Raw genomic sequence first — 23,158 nt, 5'->3', positions numbered from 1 at the left:
ACCCACTTTTCCTAAATACCTACGCCTACAATTAGGATGCAATTTTTTATCTGTATTTGGTTAAAGCACACACGTTTTCTAAATTCGAAAGAAGTATTCTTGCAAATTTATCAACAAGTGTGAGTGCTAACGTACATACTACTACGTCCCCACCTTGGGCATGATGTATCAAAGGATTTTATCCCTTCTGTGGGTAAAGGCGATCATGCATAAGGGGTCCTTATTATTTATTCGAGGTGCACGCTCCTGCGGGAAGTGAAAAAACATGCACACGGCAATGGTTTCTCTACTACATAGAAACAACCTACAATAAGGAGAAACTAACTACAACAATGTTCAACAATTCAGCATTTTTTTATATTTCTCTTTTCAGAGCATTTCCCGCATGTTTTCTAAATTACAATGCTACCAACTCAGCCAACGTATTTTGTACGCTGGAAAAACAAGAAACATGGGGCATATTTACAAGCCCTTATCGCCACAGAACATCACTTTTAAAGACGTTCCTGTGGCGATATGGTCTTTGCCTTATTTACAGTGCAGTGTTAAGCCACTTAACATTGCTTAACATTGCCTTGTAAATAAGGCACCATTTCACGCTATACTTAGCGTGAAAGGGTGGGGGCAATAGTTGTTGCGGTGGGTGTTATGCCGCAATACCCCTTGATTTTGACATTGCCTCCAATTTACAAGAGTGGCATAAATAGGAGGCAGCGCAAAATTAAGACCAAAAAAAACCTGGTCTTAACATGGCAGAAGGAGGGGAAATGCTTTATTTCTCCTCGTTTTTGATGATTCTATGTGTGCTGCATTGTGCAGCACACATAGAAACAGCAATATGCTGTGCATGATTGTTTAGGTGCAGGAAGATGTCCCTTACGGCACATAAACAATAATTTTAAAAATGACAAGTTGCAACTTCTGTGTTTGCTGCACAAAGCAGCACACATAAAAGTTACAAATCGACATTTAAGATTGTTTATGTGCAGGAAGGGATACCTTCCTGCACATAAACAATCATTCCTCACAATGCAAGCACCATTGCACCATGGTGCAAGGGTGCCTGAGTTGGTGTTCAGTAACTGAAATTAGCGCCAGCACAGGGAGAAACACAGGGATGCACCGTATTGTTGTAATACGGTGCAGCCCTGCGTTTCAGAAGTGGTGGACCGTGGCGTTAATCCAAGAAGGCTAACACTCCGTCACTTCTTTGTAAATATGCTCCATGATTTCAGTTCACCTTTGTCGACATTTCATTGCGCTTTAGTAAATACCGATTCTTTATTTTATGAACACTAACATTCTAGTCTGAATGCAATTTTATCTGATGTTTTTGATTGTAGCGCTTGGAGTGGTTCCACAGATGATCATGACACTGCTGAAATGTATCAACGATTTAGGGGCTCGGGTTGTGAGCTTGATTAGAATATGCAAATGAACGGTTTAAAGTTTAGGTTCATTGACAAATACCAAACTAGGCATGCACAAAAAGCCACAAGCAACCAGAAGCGGTGCTTGCCAAATAATTCCTGTCAAATATCCTGCCATATACACTCAATCATAACACTACTGCTATTAGCCAACTCTTTCTTTTGGCTTACCTGACTTGGGGTGCTGGGTTTCCAGAGACTCTGCATTCCAGCCGAACCATACTTCCTTCTGCAACTTCTTGACTCTTCAACTTTTGAATAAACCGAGGAGCTAGAGGGTGGTCGGGTACAGGTGGAACCTGGCTATCAGCCACAAGTTCACATGGCACTAAAGGGGGGTTGCTTATATTTGGGACCTGGCGATCAGCCACAAGTTCATGTGAAACTAAAGGAGGGTTGCTTGTATTTGAGACCTGGCGATCATCCACACGTTCACATGTAGCTAAAGGGGGGTTGCTTATATTTGGGACCTGCCGATCAGCCACAAGTTCACATGTAGCTAAAGGGGGTTTGCTTATGTTTGGGACCTGGCGATCAACCGAAAGTTCATATGGATTTAAAGGGGGGTTGCTTATATTTGGGACCTGGCAATTAGCCACAAGTTCACATTGAACTAAAGGGGGGTTCCTTTTATTTGGGACCTGGTTGTCAGCAACTTGTTCCTGTGGAAGCAAAGGGTGGTCATTTACAACTGCAGCATGGTGTTCAGCTACAGTTTCTCCCCTCTGAATGACTTGTGTCTTGGTTTCAGTGGCAAAACCCACTTTACAAGACTCCACAGGGCTCACTGACGGTAGCTTTGTTTCAGACTTCACTTCTTGTTGAGGTTTGACTTTTTTACTAATCGTAGAAGCTTTGCTATGAGGTGTCTGGACATTTTTTGGGGAAAGATAACCACTGTCAGGTGAAGAGGAGTTTCCATCAGAACTTCTTCCCCGTGATTTTGACTTGTCTCGAAAAATGGAAGAAAGTTCTTCAATGAAATTAGCAGCTTTGTTACAAAGGTCATTTCGGGAGGATGCCTCATTGTTGTATCCTGGCTTCATGGGTTTTGGGCCATGTTTTGCAGCACCTTTCACAGTGGAGGACTGAGATTGAAGGCTTCGGATTAAGCTGGGTCTTGCAGCTAAAAGAGGTGTGATGATAGTTTGAATCTCATTTGCAACATCAGCAGTGTTTTTGCTGGTTTTTGTGGCTGGCACCTGTTTTGACGTAGCACTTGATGCTTCTGGCTTAATTTCTTTAGTGTCCTCAACAGGTGAAGGAGAGGGGTTCAAGGAAGGCAGGTTTAAAAATTGCACACTTTCTGGTTCCGGGCTCAAGTTTCCAGATTCTGAGCCAGAAAACGCCTCACGGGCGAGGTCAAGACTCTTGTTGATCTCGTCTTGGCTGAGAAAAGCTAACAGTTCAGGAGGTAAGTCGCCATCCATGTCTGCCACATTCAGGTCGGATAAGGAATCGTAGAAAGAATCAAGGGAGGAACCTTCGGACATAGTATCAGAGCAAGCCTCCAACGCTTTTTTGTCAGAAGAATATGCCTCCTTCAGCTGTAAAGAGATCGGTACCGTCTGCTCACAGGTCCAATCTTGCATACCGTTTGGTCATACATACAAATCCGGGTTCTGAAGAAAAAAAAAGAAAGAAATAGAAAGTGTACTCAGTTGGAAATCTTTAAATTAACATGTACACACTTAAAGCTTTACCAAATCTGGCCAATGTTTTGTAGAAACTAAATCCCACACATCTAAAATATACACACTAATATGGTAACTTTAATGAAGACCTTCTCCTATGGAGTGCTATTGTGCATTTGTTGTGAATATGTACACCATAATATAGTTACAAAAATATTACCAGCTCCTTAGTTGGGAAGGAAATTCATTTGGAAATGGGAAGGGTCCCTTTGTGAATCTTAAAAAAAAGGTTTTGGGGAAGTAGGCATTGATCTACTGCCAATTCTTAAAGATTTTTTTACAAAAAAGTTCCTTTTTAAAAATTGTTGGACTTGACCCTTTTTGCAGGGTCATCCCTGAACTTTTTTGCCTTCCTCCTAGGATTTTTTCTGACCTGGTGTTGGTGGTGTTAGGACTCCGGGCACTTTATCACTGCTGTCCAGTGTAAAGAGCATGTGCTCTCTATGGTAAAACGTGGCACACCTGTTTAGATAATTTAATTTACCTATCAGTCCCGAGTAATGTAGTATCTCTTATACCCGGGGCCAGTACATTAAATGCTACTGGTGGGCTTGCAGCGCTGATTGCGCCACTCACCAATGTAGCCTTTCAAACCTGTCTCAGGGCCTGCACTCGCAGTTTACCGCCGCTGTGACGTAGCACATAAAGTGGGTGCTACATCTGTGACTTCCCTTTTTATTACATATCAGTCGCCCCCAAAGTAGTGGAGGCTATGTGGGTCGGCATTACGCTAAGGGTCACGAGGCAATTCCGGCCCTTTAAATATGACCGGGCTTCTACGTCGGCGTTTAACACTGAGAAACCTTCATGACGCACCGCTCCAACTGAGAGGTAAGAATCCGAGAAGACCGCCGTAATAGCATAGAAAGCGAGTGATAACACAGAGACTGTGGTATAGACCATATTGATTTTTGATTAATGACTCTTCACATAGTCAGAGGAGATGTCTTCTATGAGATGTATTTGGGTGATTTGACACGCTGCGTTAATCGAGCCGACATGCATGTCGAAGAGACAGGCATGAGTGATTTGACACGCTGTGTTAATTGAGCCTGAACGCATGTCGAAAAGGGAGACAGTAGCGGGACGCAGGTTTGAATACACGAAATAATAGAGATCGTTAGTATTCCGCCATACGAGTGATTAGCTCTATGAGCAGTACATGGGGGACCAGATATGGCTGGTTATTTTGAATCGGACGCATGTCTTTACATGCACATATAACTAGGCAGTTGGAAGATGATTTGTATTCTATCTTCTATGGCATGAACTGAAATTCATGTAGACGGTAGGATGCACGCATAATCAAGGAAGTTTAAGGCTAACACTCCTCGTGCTATTTTTAAATTCTAAGATACCCCTCAAAAGAATGTAAGATGAATAGATAGTCCTGACTGCCACAATACTACATGTCCGGAGTTTCAATTTTCAAAATGTAAATGAAATATGCAATCTGAGGATGTATGTTTTATAGACATTGCATTGGCTTATTCTTCCAGTGCACACCTTGATCTGACCTCTAAGAGGCGGGCGAGTTGCAGCAAGAAGATCAGACATAAGAGGGTCTCCGATTATCTACACACTATCTTCACTACCTGGCAACAACTTTTTACCAAACAGTCATCGCAGGTGGTTTTCACAATTCTAGAGAGGTATGTTGATATTCTAGACTTTCCAGAAAGCATATCATGAAGTGATTAGACTAATAAATTATTGAGGGCTAATACCGGATACTTTTGTTATTCCCCATTTTTTGCATATCTGTATAATCAAAATTAGATGCTGGTTCCTGTGAGAAGGGAGTGGAGGTAAACCCACCCTACATCCTGAAGAAATAGGAAAGTGGAGATTTTTAACACTTGAGGCACGATTACCTAAGGACGTGGCCTATGAGAACAGTGCAGGTAATGAGATATGAACACTGTATCAGTATCAATAAGAATATACAGCAATATATTACAATTACAAATACCCGACTGAGTAGAGGTTATCTTGCTTTGTCTCCCCAGTGTTGGGTTTAGAACAATCCTATGGGTTTTTAATGAAGTTGTGTGAGAGTCAAAACGGATAGCTGTCTGCTGGTCATTCTGACCACCCGGTGAGTGTGAATTGGAGTTTTTAATTTTAATGGGACCCTGTGGTTTGAGTAGAGGAACATGTACTATTATCCCATCATGGGTGTCAGGGAGAGTTTTTTCTGGTGCCTATGGATTGAGATATTGCATAAAAAATCTGTAGTAGAATATACATTTCTTATAGAACCCAGTTGGTGCTACATTTGGGACAATGTAAGAATGAGCAACAACATATCACCTGGGCTAGAGAACCTGGGTTGTGTCCTCAGAAGCACCAATTAGAGAATTAGGAGATGATGTTTTATTGAATTCACATAATGTACAGGATGAAATACTGTCTGTTTACGCTAAATATGTTTTTTGATACATGTTTTATTATATATGCTTTTGGAAATGCATTTCATGTGACTTACATGTAAAAAATTCTTTTAGATGGAGGAGTAAAACCCCCTTATTTGGAGAGTCCTGAAGAAGGTGGTCGTATATGTTCTTTGTGTACCACCGAAATGCGTCAACGCTTTATTAAATAAGGAATCCAACAAGGAGTAAACATAAGGATAGGAGCAGGGCTCTTACCTGATTTTCAACCCTGAGTAAGATTGTTGGACCTTTAGAGACAACAGAATTTCCATCTAATGATTCAGAGCTTCTACCCAATGCACACAAACACAATATTGTGCAATGCGATAACTCCTCGGGGAGTGCCCAAGTGGAACTGAGCTGTTCCTCAGATTTTGACTCAGAGGATTCAGAAGCGTCTCCTCCAAAGGGAGGGGGGGGATAAGGTTATCATCTTGGAAGACCATGACCTGGGCGAACTCACCGACCCCTTTGGGGAACTGATGTTCGACCCTTCTCTACTGAAACACCCCTTATTCCCTGAGTGGACCCCAGTCCTCCATGTTGCCAATTATATACACTCTTGGCTCAGAAAGCAGATCCCTAAGGATGTCAGGTTGCGCCTTAGGTCTGAATGCCCTAGATCCTCCCTCCCTAACAAGATTACTCAAACTCCAGACCTGGACCCTAAAATGATTGCCTTTATCGCAAAGGGTGGTAGGGATCCCAGAAAAGGACTTGACAAAGGCTTACACATGTGTCAAAATAGGCTCCTTGATCTCTCTGGTCCTTTGTCTAAGATTTTCGACGTGACCGAAGATGCCTTTGTTAATAATTCCTCCCTTAATATCGATGAGTTGAGGCAGTGGATACAACGGGCGGTCTGTTTTCTTGGCAATGCGAACACCACCTTGAATGTGGAAAGAAGGAAGAGTATCCTCCTTAAAATAGACCCCAAATTGGTGGAGCTTGCCAATGATGAAGGAGGGCATAAGGCTAATGGGTTACTCTTTGGGGATAACTTCATAAAACGAATGTCAAAATATGTTGCAGCTTTTAATTCTATTGAAACGTCGCAAAGGGACATTAAGTGAGTCTTTGATAAGCGTGTTTTTGGAAGGGTCGGGCAATCAAGAGGCCGTTTCCCCGGCCTAGGTCAAGCTAATTCCAGAGCCTCATTTCAGAGAGGTTTTAGATCGAACCCCTACTACTACTCAAACTTCTACCCCCATAGACAAGCCGCTAGAGGAAGAGGCTCACGAGGCAACCGTCGATCAAGAGGTTCAGGCAAGTCAAGACCTTTCTGTTACCCCTATAAAGATTGGTGGGAGACTGGCTCAATTTGCAAAAAATTGGTTTTCCATAACTCAGGACCCTTGGGTCCTACAGACTGTCTCAGGTTACCACATAGACTTTGTAGGAGAACCCATACAAGATCTCGTCCCAGAATTGATCAGATTCAATCAAGATTTATCTTGTAGACCAGGAAGTAAAAGATCTCTTAGCGGAAGGTGCCATCAGAGAATGTCTAGACAACTCCGCTGGTTTTATAAGCAACGTCTTTCTAGTGCAGAAGAAAAAGAAAGGGATGAGACCGGTTATAAATCTAAGGAGTCTCAACGAATGGGTCGAATACCATCATTTCAAAATGGAGGGCCCCCATCTAATAAGAGATATTCTCCAACCTGGAGATTGGCTAACAAGGTTGGACTTAAGAGATGCCTATCTAACTATACCTATTTGCGAAGACCATCGGAAATACCTACGTTTCAGATGGGGTGGAAAGACTTGGGAATTTGTTTGCCTACACTTCGGCCTCTCTTCCGCCCCTTGGTGTTTCACCAAGGTTCTCAGACCAGTGGCAGCGTACCTGAGAGAACGAGGGGTACGTCTAATTATTTATCTAGATGACATCCTTATAATGGATCAAGTCAAATCCAGAGTAACGGACCATACCTCTTTAGCAATAAATCTCTTGGAGGACCTGGATTTTGTGATAAACAGACAGAAATCCTGCTTGACCCCAAGCCAGATCACTCAATTTTTAGGTTTTATGATAGACACCGTTGAAGGTCAAATAAGTCTCTCAAGAGAAAAATTAAAGCGCATAAAAAGGGAACTAAGAAACATTCTTTCCCTGGACAAGATCTCTCTTCGAATGCCTGCCAGAATTATAGGCCTTTTGTCCTCTACGATTCAGGACATTTTTCCAGGACCTTTGAACTATCTGGCTCTCCAACGCCTGAAGACCAAACACCTGAGAAATGGTTTGAATTATTCTCAAGAGTTGTCCCTCTCCCAAGCGGCGAGGGATGAGATCCTTTGGTGGCTCAAGAGTATGAAAGCCTGGAATGGGAGAGCAATCTTTGGCTCTCTCCTGGACCTTGTGATAGAATCCGATGCGAGCTTGTCGGGTTGGGGAGCGATCTGTGGTTCAACCTCTACTGGTGGACTATAGAAGGAGGAAGAAAAATCCTTACACATAAACTGTTTGGCGCTTCTAGCAGGCTCCTTTGCAATAAAATCTTTTACAAAGAACTCCGCAAGATGTTCCATTCTCTTAAGGATGGAAAATGTCTCGGCAGTGAACTATGTCAACACACTTGGGGGTCTGAAATCAAAGGATTTAGCAGATTTGGCCAAGGTCTTTTGGGACTACGGTCTCAAACAGAATATTTTAGTTCAAGCAGAACACATTCCTGGCTTAAGCAACGTGGAGGCAGACTGGTTCTCCAGGAACCACAGGGATGCAAGCAATTGGTGTCTGGACAGAAATGTTTTTCTGACTCTGATGGATATCTTGAGCCTTTGTCAAGTGGACCTGTTTACAGACAGAATAAACACCCAGCTGAAAACTTTTTTCAGTTGGCCTCCAGATCCCGACTCTGCGAGAGTGGATACCTTCAAGCAGGATTGGAGAACACTGAAGGGCTACGCCTTTCCTTCCTTTTCGATAATTACTCGGGTAGCAGCAATGGTCCGCAAGTCGAGGTCTTCTCTGGTCCTCGTGACCCCCCTTTGTAAGTTGTAAGTGTGGTACCCTATGCTTTTGGAGATGCTAGTCGATTACCCCATCTTGCTACCAGTTTTCCCTCAAATCCTTCTAGGCCCCTCAGGAGAACTCCTCGATCTGGTTCTAGGTGGAGTCCTGAGGTTGATGGCTTGGAAAGTTTCAGGAATTTATGGGAACTCCCAGGACTTTCTGTGGAGGCATCAACTCTTATTAGAGAATCTTGGGCACCAGGTACCCGCAATCTCTATTGATTGGCTTGGCAAAAATGGGTTTGCTGGTGTCTTGCAAGGCACTTTGATCCTATTTCAGTGGATGTAGTAGAAGAAGTTAACTACCTTTCCGAATTATTTGCTAAAGGTCTTGCTTACAGGACCATTAATATCCATCGTTCTGCTATTGCTTCTGGTCATGCTTCAGTTAAAGGTTCCTCTGTGGGCCAGAACTTTCTTATTAGGAGACTGTTGAGGAGTATTAGGATTTCCAAACCTCCATTTCTAAATATAACTCCCTCTTGGACGTCTCTATAGTTCTGCGATTTATTGATAACTTAGGCTCAAACAGCTCTTTATCTCTTAAGTTACTCTCCTTTAAACTCACTACTCTTCTCTGTTTAATTTCTTTTAGAAGAGTCTCTGACGTTAGAGCTTGAGATGTTTCTAACAGATTTTTTTCCCCTGAAGGTACTTGTTTTTACTTAAACAACAGAACCAAAACTAACTTTCAGTCCATTTTTTTATCCTCATTTTGATGATCATGTCAATTTATGTGTTGTCGGATTTGTTAAGGAATATGAGTTGAAGACTTCTTCTTTAAGATCTAATGTTAATCGTTATTCATTTCTTTCAGGAAACCTCACAAAGGCGTTTCTCCATCAACTCTAGCTAGATGGGTAAAAGAGATCATGAAATTGTCTAATATTGATGTTACACTCTTTGGCGCCCACTCTGTCCGTGGTGCTTCTGCCTCTCAAGCCTTTCTACATGGTGCTTCTTTGAATGATATTCTTAAATGTGCTGATTGGTCAAATGATATGATATTTCGCAAGTTTTATTTTAGGCCTATTAAAAATGCTGCCTCTTGTTTATTAAAGAAGCTTTAAACTTGCAATAAGATGAGCCTCTGGTCTCGCCATGAAATGTAGATTTTCCCCAACGTTGTAGCCCCGAAAATCTGGATTTTATTAAGGACTCAGAGGCTAATAATATTCCCTCCCTTTTTTCCCATCCCTTTTCACCCTTTGTTTTGCCTTTTAGGTTGTGGTCAACAATAAATTGGATGCTGTTTTGAAGATTATCGCTCTGAAGTTTCTAATCAACTTTCTCTATTGTTGCAAAGATGCCTTCCTCTTCGAAGAAGTTTATTTGGATTGCTTCATCTATTGGTTTATTCATCTATTACTATTTTGTTTTGTTTTTTCCTTAAAAAAGAAGGATGTGTATCTGGTGTTCTGACCTTTTATAGGGTTGGAAGTTTTCATATGTCACAATACTCTTTGTTCTTTAAAGTGGCTGTGGTTGGCTAAATAAAGAAGATTGCAATAAGATTAGCCTCCGGGCCTTTAATAAAATCCAAATTTTCTGGGCAACAAAGTTGGGGAAAATCTACATTTCTCTCTGTGTCAATAGGGTTTCCTCATGTTTAGTGAATTTGATGTGTTTATGTTTTGTTGATGTATTTTTATGTTATTCACTTTCGCATTGAACACCTATGCTTAAGTTTTTAATTTTTGTGTAATTAGGAACTGAATGAAATTTGACGCAAGGAGTGGGAGGAACGTTCCTCTTGTTTTTTAAAACTGAAATTGGGAATTTTTAATAAAATCATAGTTTTTCACGCGCTATATCTAAATCCAAGGGATTTCTTTCTGACTACTTTCTAAATTTAGTGGGCCATCCTTTAGTGGTATTATTACTCCAATGTTTGGGTATGGATGTGAATGTGAGGTGCTTATTGGACGGATGTGAGGGCTAAAACATTTGTGCACAAACAAACCACCTAGGGGAGTGTGGTTTTTTTCACCGTAGCCCAGGAGAGAAGGCCTTCTTTTTCGTGCGGCGGCCAATGTAGCGCACCGCCAAAACTGGAAGTAAGGCGAGACAAGCCTGATGGTGGGCGGGACATTGCGCCCCCATGAAGGAAGTTCGACCAGCTTGGAAGCCAAGCGAAGGATGCATGTTTCTGGGCGGGGCTCCCAGTGTACTGAGGGAAGTCCTGCGTGCAGTCTGAAGTCTGCGGGGTGAGGGGAGCCCCGCATGCTGAAGAGGGGACCGGAGCCTTGCAAGCTGTATTGTCATAACTTCCCACCTCCCACTGCCTCCCACAACGAAGAGACTAGGGCAAAGCGAGAAAAGGTCCTGTGAGCGGAGCCTGCCGGGCACACAGATTGGTGCTTGATTTCTGCCCCAGAGAAACCCCGGTGAGTGGGGCTCACAAAGCACTGTTTGTGCCCAGCAATTTTCCCAGTTGCACTGCCAGACTGTGGGCAGCTGCAACATTGGGGCATTTTGTATCTCAGGAGAGACATGGGTGAGTTGCACCTTCGCACGCCTATTTCTGGTACCGGTCTGTTCGGCCTGTACCCTGCTGCAGTGGCAGCCTGGTGGTAAAGGGAGTGTGGCATCAGCAGCCTAGAGCCCTGACTTTGTGGACAAAAGGCGTTGCGGGGGATCCCAAGAAAGCCCCCCGAGAAAGGCCAGTTGGCCTTGGAGCACTAGTGTTCTGGTTGGGCGCAAGGCCCTAAGAGGATGAATGCACCTTACTAGTGGTACTATGGTGCACTGCTAAACGTGATTTATGCATAATGTGTTTATACCTAATGTAAATTCAAAATGTGTTTATGCCTAATGTGGTTTATGTACTAATACCAGTAGTTGCTGGTTGTTTTATTTTCACTACTTGCATTCTAATGGTTATGACAGTGGCCCGATTAGCACTGTCATGTTTATAATCTCTGTAAAGTAATGCCTAGTGCCAGGTGGCACAATGTATATATGTGAGTGCACTCTAATGTGTTTATGAGTAATACGAAGCAAAGGCTATTTTGATATAACCTTGTGTGGAGTTTCTTTTGTGGTGTGCCTAGTGTGTCACTGCTGTGTGTGTGTGTGTTGCGCAAGCACTTTGAACATTGCCTCTGGGATAAGCCTGACTGCTCATGCCAAGCTACCAAGGAGGTGAGCAGGGGTTATCTTCAGTGTGTGACTCCTAGCCCTGACTAGAGTGGTGGTTTCTGACTGGCTTAGGCACTTGCTCTAGCCAACCAGAAATCCCATTTCTAACAAAAATGCATTCCCGTTTTCTCAGAGGAAAAATCACTGTTGTGTATTGATTGATCGTAGTAGGCAATCATCCCTGTGATTGTTATCAATCACAGTGATTGCCAATTTGTAACCTACCTCATTATTATTCATGAGTGGATGGTGACCCAAGGTGAATCAGAATGTTTCAAACTGGTCTATAAGTCATAAGTCAGTTCATAAAATTGTTTGCTAGTCACAATCAGCAACCATATTTTTACAACCAATTCTTCCCACATCTGCCTGTTTGTGAATCTTGAAAAGCAAAAGTTATTTTGGGAGTAGGCAGTGGTCCACTACATCCCATTTTTTTAAAGCAGTTTTTATTTTTTATTTACATTTTTCATATTGGCCAATACAGCATTACATTATTAGAATATTTTTCATTTAGTAAGAGCTCCAAGATATCGGACAGCATAGTTCCCCAGTCATTCTGTTGAGCCTCCCTCAGCCCCTTTCCCCTTTTGCAGGACTGCCAGGTTTCCCTCCCCCCTAGCTCTTCAGTCGCTCTAAGAGGTCCAGTGCTAATTCGCACACTTTTAAAAATTAACATTTATTTTTTTAATGCAGCTCCTGTCTCCTAAGGAAATGGGCCGTATTAAAAAAAAATTCTGCTTTATTGATAGGCAATCCCCACAATTGTGGTGCGTTCATCCTAGCAGGCCACCATTCCTGTGATGGCCTTCAATCACAGTGAGTCACAGTTTGCGACCTCCCCGATTAATATTCATGCAGTAGTTCAGACTGTGACCCATTGTGGATCGGAATTTTATGAACCAACCTATTAGTCATTAGTCTGCTCATAAAATTCTTTACTGGTCGCAATTTGGGACCATGTTTTTGGCAACCAGATCTTCCTACAGCCTACCCCTGGTTAAACTGATCTGCCAACATCTACTTATTATGAAAAGGATACATCAAACAGCATGCATTTCCTTCCATTAGAGCAAAGGTCGTCAAACTGTGGGGTGCGGCCTTCTGGCAGTCTGTGGATGTATTTCTGGGGGCATGCAAAAACCTATGCTAGTATTGTAAATGACTATGTCCTGGAGGGCAACCCTGTTTATTTGTCATGTTTCCAAGCTGCCTTCATTTACAGAACTTTAAGTGCATAAAAAAGCATAGTAACTGGGATCTTGAGTGCCACAGTGATGTGGGTTAGTGAGTGTGTGTGGCAGGGTCAAAGACATGGCTAAAAAGACCAAAATATTCTGTCACTATTTTGTTGTTTTTTTCAATTTCTGGAAACTGCATCTCTATTTGGAAGAGGTAGGTACCTTTGTCCAAGTAGGGACCCTTCTTCCTAGTAAGGGTAAGGGGGATACACTTCTAAAATAACCTCTGCTCACCCCTTGGTAACTTGGCACAAGCACACAGGTTTATCTCAGAGGCAGTGTGTAAAGCATTTGTCAACACATACAGTAATACAGTGAAAACACTACAAATGGACACCACAACAGTTTAGAAAGCATATAAGTAATCTTTATCTAAACCAATCAAGACTAAAATTTCAAAAATCCACAATACAGTACTAAAAATATGACTTTCAAATGGTAGAAATAGTTCAATTCAAAGCAAATTGCAGATGGAACACTTTTCACACAAAGTACCTTGGATGCGTCATGCACACAAACAAAAAGGGTCGCAGGGAAGGTAATCTGTTGGTCCTTACACTCAGGGAAGGTGATGTGTCGGTTCTTTGCTCTGGGGATGTGATGCTTTGGTTCCTTACTGCTGCGCAGGGGAGGTGATGCATTGGTTCTTTACCGGAAAGGAGATGTGTCGGTTTCTTACTGCGTCCCCTAACAATGCAACAGATCTGGCACCTCGATGCGATGATCCAGGACGATGCGTGGGTTCGTGCAGCTGCACAGCAAGGCTAGCGTCGGATTCGGTGCGGTGATCTCAGACTTCGGAGATCGGTGCACCGGATGCGACATGCCGAGATTTCTCGAGCCACGGGCAGGCACTGCGTTGGTTTCTTTGCCAATGCGTCGGACACCGGTACGGTTGCTTCGCACTTCTCGTCATTACATTGCTTTTCCAGCTCCCAACTGCCAGAACAACCGCCAGAGGCCCAGAACAGCTAAAGGCACCTTTTGAACTCCCAGCAAGGAAGTTCAGGGGAACTGGGGGTGAATTATTTGTGTCCCTGAGACTTCAGAACAGGAGGCAAGCTCCTTTTCAAGCCCTTGGAGATCTTCCTCAAGCAGGGGAGACAGCAAACAGCAAAGTCCTTTTCCCTTTTCTTGGCAGAAAGTAGCCACTGCAGGCCCACCCCAGACAGCAAACAGCACAGGTTCAGTATTCCTCCTCAGTTTCTCCAGCTCTTCTCCTTGGCAAAGGTTCCTCTTGATTTACAGAAGTGATCTTTGAAGTCTTTTCGATCCCTGAGACTTCCAACAGGAGGAACGCTCTACTTCAAGCCCTTGAAGGAAACTCTAACAGCAGGATGATGAAAGCCCAGTCCGGTCCTTTCCCTGCCCAAGACAGAAGCAACCACTGCAGGCCAACCCCAACAGCACACAGCAGAGGGGTAGTACTCCTCCTCCAGCTTTCCCGGTCCTTCTTCCTGGCAGGTTCATTAGTTCAGCAGTTATCTAAAAGTCTTGGGTCTGGGCCCCTCTTTTTATAATCCAAGATCCTTTGTTTTCTGTGGCAGAGAAGCTCTTGGCCCGGCCAAAACCAGTTCTGTCCTCTCTGGTACAGCTTCCTGGCAGGAGGGGGAGACAGCATTGTCCTTGGCAGACCAGGCCCATTAAGGTGTGAAATAAATCTCCTCCCCCTACTCTGAATGCAGTCCAGGTCTATTCTGCCCAGCCCTGACTCACCCTGGTAAGGCAGGACACACCTCAACCCCCCAAGTGGCTGTCTGAGCCGAATGCACATCCCCAGCCCCTGTCACTCCAAAAGCCAGACAGTCAAAACACAAACCTAGTAGTAGCACACAGGATTTCTAAGCAAGAAAACACCCACTTTCTAAAAGTGGTATTTTCAAACACAAAATATAAAAATAATTTTTACTTAAAGATGCATTTTTATATTCTGAGTTCAGGCATACTATACTTGACCTTTCTATCTTGTCCCAACTGTAAGTTATAGTTATAAGATGTTATAAATAAACTCCCATTCTAAACTATGGGACAGATAGCCTTTCAATGGTGAAAAAAACTAAATTGGCAGTATTTCACAATCAGGACATGCCACAAACATCAGGGCTTGTCCTACATATACACTGCCTCCTGCCCACAGGGGTACCTTGGGCCTACCTTAGGGGTGACTCACCTGTAAGAAAAGGCAAGGTTAGGGCCTGGCAAGTGGGTGCCCTTGCCAGGTCGACGCAGCAGTATCAGACTGCGCACAGACACTGCAGTGGCAGGTCTGAGACCTTGTTGCAAGGCTGTTTGTGTAAGTGGTACAATCAGTGCTGCGTGCCTACTAGCAGCATTTGGTTTACAGGCCCTGGGCACACACAGTGCACTGTACTTGGGACTTAACAGTACACCAAATAAACAAATAATGGAACCATCAATTCAGAACAACAATTTACTATGGGAGCACTTGCACTTTGGCACTGAACAGCAGTGGCAAAGTGCCCAGAGCATCTAGACCAGCAAAACAAAGTCCTACACACAGCAAAAACACAGGAGGCAAAGGCAAAAATATAGGGGAAAGCCACCCCAATGATGCCAGGTCTAACACTAGTTAAACTATTAGATGCAAAATCCACACTTTTGGCCTCAAACCTCAATAGTTTAAATCAATCACTGCAAATGATTGTATGTGTAATGGGAGAGTCACAGAACGGAATCCTCAATGGTGCAGTAAGTAATAGTGCCTTGTGTATGAATAGTTCTACAAGGTCCCAGCCTGGGACAAACGTACTGTCAATGTGCAAGTTATTATTTTAAAACTGTATTATCCACAGTATAAGACAGATTTTTACAAAACAATTTAGAGTTTAAGATAAAACAAATACTTCACAAGTATATATTTTATCAATACCTAGTTAGACTGTACCTAGTGCAAACATTTTTGTGTCCATTAAAAGGATGTATTGTAGTACTTAGCTGATAACCCCCTTACATTACCTCCTAAACAGAATAAATATTTGTCAACATGAAGGTTCAGGTGACTCCTTCAACTAAAGTCTGTAGAGGCTTCCAAGCAGCCTTTGCCTTAGGCGATTAGCGAATTGCACAGATTCACAATTCGTTCAGGTAGCACTCACTCTAGTGAGAAGACTTGTTTCTTTAGCTCTCTCTTCAGTGGCGCTGGTAGTAGGGATGCAGGAAGTGCTGCAGGACACCCATAAAACTTGAAAGAATTTAGATGAGAATGAACCACAAAGGGAATCTTCACATTTTTATCTTCTGGCAGCATATTTATATTTTTAAATAAACACTGTCAAATATCCCCTATACCTTTAGTGAGATGAAGTTATTGGCCGGAACCCCCACTCAAAAAGTAATTTCAGCACCACTGTCCCTTTCAAAACTTCACAGAACAGGAGGCACAGCACCCTCTTCATTTTCGGACAGAGGCACCTCAAGGTCAACATTAACCATACAGGTATGTACGTTGCCTCCCCCTCCAAATCCCTCAGAGTCGCCCTAGACATTTTCACCAGTTTTGGCAAAAACTCAGGTTACAGTGTCAACTGGGGGAAATCACTACTATACGTCCTACACGGCGCCCCCCGTCAATACCGCGTGACTGCCCGATCAAGATGGCCACTGAGGGGTTCAAGTATCTTGGAATCTTTATCTCAAGGGACGAGACAATTCGGTACGAGAGGAATCTCTTACCACCTCTGCAGAGATTCAAACGAGACACTGCCGTTTGGAAAAGGCTACCGCTGTCCCTACTAGGTCGGGCAGCTCTATTTAAGATGATGGCGCTCCCAAGGTTTTTGTATGCCCTCCAGAACTACCCATAATTAGTCCCCATAAATATTTTACAGAGATTGAAGCAACTCAGAGAGACCTGTTGTGGGAAGGAACACCGCGCATATCGCTCCAGAAACTTACACTAGGGTGGTACGATGGGGTATAGCACTCCCAGACATTCGAAAGTACTACTGGGCAGCACACCTCTCGGACATTAATCAGGGCAGGTACAGTGGTGGGGACGATCCCGGGTATAGGATGGACAGGTGGCACCTCCCGGGAGGGAACTTCGAAGCTGCACTCTATTCTAAACCTAACAAATATCCCCTCACAGGACCTACAAGGAACTCTGTCCAACTCTGGCATATTGTCAACCGCACACTGGGGTGACAGATAAACTCACGTTAACGACCCCGCTCTGGGTTTCTGAAAGGCTAGGCACACTGGGTCATACAAAGGGGTTTCGCAAGTGGGATTTGATAAGGATCTCCCATATAAAAGACCTATGGGGACCCAAGGGTATGGTGACATTTGCCTCACTACAGCAAACGCACGATTTAGCGCAAACGGAGTACTTTCGTTATATACAGATTAGGCACTCACTCCAGTCCAACATTTCACCTAGAATGACGCTCCCGGAGGCCTCCCCTCTAGAAGAAAGACTGCTTGTTGGCCATTTGCCGGAGAGGGCTATCTCCCTCACATATAAAAAACTCATACATCACACCCCTGACCCCTTGCTCACACTTGGGAGAAAATGGGAGACTGACGGTCTGGAGATTGACGTTGAGGAATGGAGGGAGGCGCTTTCCTCACCCAAGGAAGTAGCGATATCAGCAAAACTGAGGCTGATACAACTTAAAATATTACACCGACTTACATCTCAGGGACACGGCTAGTACTGATGGGTAGGAGCAAGGACGGACTTTGTAGGAGGCGGTGTGAGGAGGTGGGGACCTTCCTTCACATACTATGGGAATGCCCTTTGATACAAGACTACTGGATGCGGGTACACAACTGTATGCGTACTGTCTGGGGGGGTCAGCTTGCGACCCGAAGTTAAAAGGTGTCTCTTGAACATCTGAGAGCCCACAGACTTGTCCACAAAAGGCAGAATATGGGCAACACTCGGACAGGTAATTGCTAAACGCAATATAGCACGCCTATGGGGAGCGGCAGCACCTCCACAGATAAGTGCATGGAAGAACAACATGGACTGGTGCATGTTGGGAGAGGAGACAGTCTATGTGGCCCGGGGGTGTGCAAGGAAATGGGTGGCAATCTGGTCAAAATGTAATGAATACCGTGGGAACCTGTGTGAACCCCCTGAGATCCTCTTCCTTGACGAACCTTTTATGCCGTAATGATCCATGTGCCACTACCACCTTGTGTATGATATCTGGAGAAGTATACTTGTATAAGAATCTGTTAATGCAACACTGTAATTACTGTGAATCTTTATGTGTAATGACCAGCTTTTTCTTTTTGCAAACAAAAAGAGTTATAAAGAAAAACATACAGGCATGGTTCTTTTTTTTAACAAAATGTAAGAGTTTTGTTTTTGTAAAATGAAAAAAGCATGGGCACATTGGCCCCCATAGATCCCATCCACTTCCACCTTGGTTTACATTCAGGTGAGTTGTGGGGTGGCTGGGAGGAGACCAGCAGGCTTGAATTTAGATGCAGTGTCCTGATAGGCCGTACAGATGGGGCCCCAAAGTAATGGCCTAGAAGAACGAAAAATGGACTGAAATGTGTCAATACTGTCAAAGAAATGGCCAGAAGCTGCACTAAGTGGCCTTCCAGCTGCAAAGACTGTGTGTGTGAAGGCTCAGTGACAGAAACTAAGTCATAAATGGGCTTCCCGGAAACGAAACTCCGGAATGGCATGTTAAACTACTAATATCAGAACTCAAACCTACAACATGGCCACTTCCTAGGTTGGTGGGGTGGCATTGAGGTGTTATCAGACTTCAATTTGTTTTGTTTTTTTAAAGTATGCCCCCACAAATTCAACTGAGGGAACATCCCAGAGGATGTGAATATTACACGGCTGAGAAACTCACAAACTGGGAATCGGTTGGTATCAGTACAGTGGGTGATTTATTTAAGGAAGGTCTCTGATTACAATTGAGTCAGTGATGGTAGATTACCGGCTCCCCAAGGGACAGTTTCTGACCACAGGGCACTGAGAGAGGTGTTGTATAAGAAGTGGGATGTTAGAAATACTGCACCCCATTATTACATCTTCTCTGTGCAACGAGGGACGGCAGAGGATTTAAATCCGGGCTTTATAAGGCATTAATACACATGATAGGAATACCCTTAGTTGGGTTTCAAAGTTAAGTGGGAGGCTGATTGTGGGAGGATACTGAATCCGAATGGTCGTATAGATTAACTTAGTTCCATAGTGTCAAAAAATGCCACATTTAATTATATAAAGTACACTTTCTACACAGAGTAAACATGACCCCAAAGAGAACTCACTGTTTATCTTCCTCAGTAACCTATGACTCCCCTCACTGTACCAAACCGGAAGCACAAGTCTGCCAGATGATATGGGTATGCCCAACGATTGTATAACACTAGGGTGAAATAACAAACACGCTTGAAAAATAACCAATGGGAGGTTATACAACCCTCATGTTGTGTATTAAGTCATTGCCCCAAAAATGATGCAGCATTTTCTAAATTTGAAGATTTCTCACCGTTAGCAAGGAGAATTGCAATTTCCTGGAGGTCTCAGATGGCTCCATCTCTAAATAAATGGTGAAATGTAGTGGAGACATGGACGGGGCAGAGAGTAGTGCGCTCCATATTGAGGGATACAAAGAGCTTAGAAAATACCCTCAATAGTCATAAGAGGGCAAATAGTTCCAAGCTTGTATAGTAAATGCCAGGAACGGAGACAAGTCTCTAGGAGTTCTGAAACATCTGAATATGAACAGAAACGACAGTTGTGACAATATATACCAGGAGCGGCGCCAAGTGCAAAATACCATCAATGGCAGGACCCATGTGAGCATATATGAACAGTCACTCACCGATGATGATCCATGTGACGAAAGGAATCCAATGTGCCAGCCACACTACCTAAACGATAGTTGTTACTCAAAAACACAACTGACTGCATACCGAGAAGTCAGAATCTCAGCATAGTGTTGAAAAAATAAATATGGAAACCCAGTATCATTTAACCAATTGATGTTAACCTATGTCCAGCAGATAATAACGAGTTGCATGATATTACTGATAAAGAGTATTAAAACGATGTTCTAAGGTTCAGCTCCACTAATTGTTCAAAGTGGTGTTTGTGCACCTTTTATGCACTTTACATGTAAAAGGAATCAACAATAATTATGTACAAGCAGTTTCTGAGTATTTTATAGGAAGAAGGGATGGAAGAAGGGAGAAATTCGGTTTAGGAAGCAACAGCTAGTAAACTGGGAGCAATCAGACAATTTTGGGGTTAAGCAGATGTCTTAGATTGGATGTTGGCACAGCATATGAGTTTCCAGGGCTTTCCTCAAGGAAAGATGGATCATTACAGTTCTCAGAGACAGGAGAGAGAATTCCAAAGAGATGTGGTATCCTGGTGAAGGAATTTTAAAGTTTACGTTGACTTTTGGTGATGTTAATTAGAGCGAGACCTGCCTCCTGAGACAGTGAGAAGATTAGTTGATAGTTCCTTCACAATATATTATCCATTAATGGTTCGAATGTATGCAATTATGCAATAAGGTTACACTATAAATGTTACACAGTAGTGTGCAGAAGAAAATCTATACTTAATGTAGATTTTATCTAGAATTCCAGTAATTCTGTAGTAACAGTATCTAAAGACTGCGTAGAAGCTGCCAATACCAGCTACAATTTTCCAGCAGGACTCCTATGTGTGTAAACATTTGGAAATGTAGCAAGCCATCTTCGTGCAATAATGTTGTATAGTTCTGTTGCATTTGCACTTGAGAATTATTTTTGTGTGTGTCCACTGTGGGAATGCATCTGGCAATGGTTTTGTCAACAGTCACAAACTCGCATGTTTGTAAGCATTCGCCTATTTCTGCATGTGTAATAGCAATTAAAATTCTGCCACAATGGCGGTATTTTAAGAGTGTGCATATCCATTTATGAATGCAAATGAATGATGCTTATTTACATATTTGTATTCTCTCTCCCCTTGCTATACCTTTACCGCATTACATTCTGAATATTACACTCAAAAGTAATTCAACGAAAACGTCTTAAGAAATAATGCAGATGCACGTCCTGTGCATCACTGACATGAATATGTACTTGTAAATAATGGGATTTGTGAATGTAAGAATTACTAAATTGAGATTCACTTTGGAGACTCGGGCCCTTGGTGAATAAACTGTGGGCCTCGGGCCCATCTGCCTTCCTGAACCAAGCCCAGCAACCGAAGATAAGGCAGCTCTCGTGACTGCGGCCTGGAAAGGCAGGCACGAGCCAAGGGAGAGTGTGACGTCACAGTCAATTGAGACAAATTAACGGGTAAACGCGCGTTGACCTGCGCAATACAGACAAAATTAATTTGACTTACGTGAAATTAAATTGGTGGGCAATAAGCACCAAAAATAGGCAGTTTAAGTACCACAATTACACAAATGACAGTTCTTTGCGACCTCGCTGTCTCTGTAAACAGTACAGCTGGATATTTTACTTTATCTTTTATATTTTTATGAGCCCCCGAGTCTGAATGAATTGCTAAGTGTTATTGAGGTTTTTTTCTTTCACACATGCAGCCGTGTAATTTGTTTACTAGGCACGCTGACAGAATTTTGTCTTGGATTTTAAAATAACGCATGCAACATGTATCATTGTATCCTTAAGTAGGTGTAAAGCTGAAATGAAACGGCTCCCCTCTGACATAGTGTAGGGCTAGAGTGGAAGTGTGATTTGAATTATGAAAGGGCTATTTTTAGTGTGCGTAGTTTAAACAACCCATGTGAGTATGGGTGTTCACACTGTATGCAAGTAACCAGTGACAGGACTGGTGAATTAAAGTTCTATCGACAGAATAATGCTGTTTTGTATATACAAATGGCAGACTTATGGGGAATGATTTAGGCACATTAACGAGGGGGTACACACAAAAATTGTTTTGCACCCATATTTATGTAATAACAAATATACATATCGCAGGAATATTTTCCAAATATATACACCTTTATGACATTCATGTACAAGGATTAGCACAGCACTATATATAAGGTTTCTAGAACGGCTGGGGTGTGCAACAGACCTATCAAGCAAAATAGAAAGAGGACAGTAACACGTAGTACTGCCGTATTAACTGCAGCACACAAGCTATAATAAATCAAAATTTCCACCTGCAAGGGTTTCACAATTAATTATGTCAGGTGAAAAAAACGTGCCTGAAACACATGAGCAATATGACATTGTCTGCTTCTCCACTTCTAACACGAATTTGTTCTTGTGACGACAACGCCTAACACATTTTAGAAGCTCAGCGATGTTTTACAAACAACCTCCAGGCAAAGCATACAGCAAATGCAGTGACATGGTGTTACAAGAAACAATTCAGAGTTAGAGGTATAATATCGAAATAAAACTCGACGTTGACTGACAGACCTGTACGGTGCCGTCCAAGACCTCGGAGCAGCTGACGCGTCCCAGGCAAAATGTGCCAGACTTTTTCTCGCTTTCTCGCAAAACTACAAGCTTGGCTTCTCATTCAAGGGTGCTTGGTCCGGCTAGCTCCGGGGCGACTGAGGCCTGCTCTCCCATCTGTTCCCACAGGCCTCTGCAGCTCCTGCTGCCTGTCGTCTATATTTGGTAACTGAACTCATGTTTCAGCTGGCCGCAGGAGGAGCGCTATCTGGCATTCCTGCAGGAGAGCTGTCAGTCCTGTGGGGACAACAATCTTTGTCACACTCGGTACTTAGACATTCAAGCCCTTCGTATATACGGGCTAACCAAGTATTGATTACATACCTGAGACGATAAATAGGAACTCTTATAGTGCTGTGCTTCTAGAGCTCAACTTCCATGCGCCAACGTAAAGCTTTCTGGGAGCAGCTGACCAGGTTCACTTCAATTCAACCATTTACAGTGTTACCGTGTTTTAAAAAAAAGTAAGATGCAGAGAAGCAGCAAAAAGTGCTACGTATGTTTTTAACACAATTAGAGGTAGTCACCGGTGTGATCTTGTTATGTTATGTTTAGTTATGTGAGATTTATAGAGCGCATGGATGTCCCGGCAAGGAGACATCCCAGCGCTAAAAAGCCAGAGGAGAGGATGTGAGAGGAGCTGCTGGATCATTGGAAAAGCCAGCTCTTCACAGCCCTTCTAAAGGACAGGAGATTGGTGGTGTTTCTGATAGAAAGAGGCAGAGAGTTCCACAAAGCGGGTGCAAGCACCTTGAATGACCTGCTGT

The 23,158-nt window shown here is 43.1% G+C and overlaps 1 protein-coding gene across 1 annotated transcript; it reads right to left on the bottom strand.

The window, feature by feature from the left end:
- Positions 1–1,597: 1,597 nt before the first annotated feature.
- On the bottom strand, positions 1,598–22,483 carry LOC147728639 (uncharacterized). Its single transcript, XM_086963829.1, has 2 exons — positions 22,353–22,483; positions 1,598–3,052 (listed from the first exon to the last, which is right to left on the bottom strand). Exon 2 carries the CDS (start codon positions 3,020–3,022, stop codon positions 1,598–1,600), a length of 1,425 nt encoding a protein of 474 aa, XP_086819955.1. The 5' UTR covers positions 3,023–3,052; positions 22,353–22,483.
- Positions 22,484–23,158: the final 675 nt, after the last annotated feature.

The sequence above is a fragment of the Lissotriton vulgaris genome, chromosome 3_1 (genome assembly GCF_964263255.1).
Source record: "Lissotriton vulgaris chromosome 3_1, aLisVul1.2, whole genome shotgun sequence".
Lineage (NCBI taxonomy): Eukaryota > Metazoa > Chordata > Amphibia > Caudata > Salamandridae > Lissotriton > Lissotriton vulgaris.
This window is presented reverse-complemented; position numbering and strand designations above follow the sequence as displayed.

What these genes read in the sequence shown, in the direction of transcription:
- LOC147728639 (XM_086963829.1), bottom strand. Translation starts at nt 3,022, where the DNA reads ATGCAAGATTGGACCTGTGAGCAGACGGTACCGATCTCTTTACAGCTG.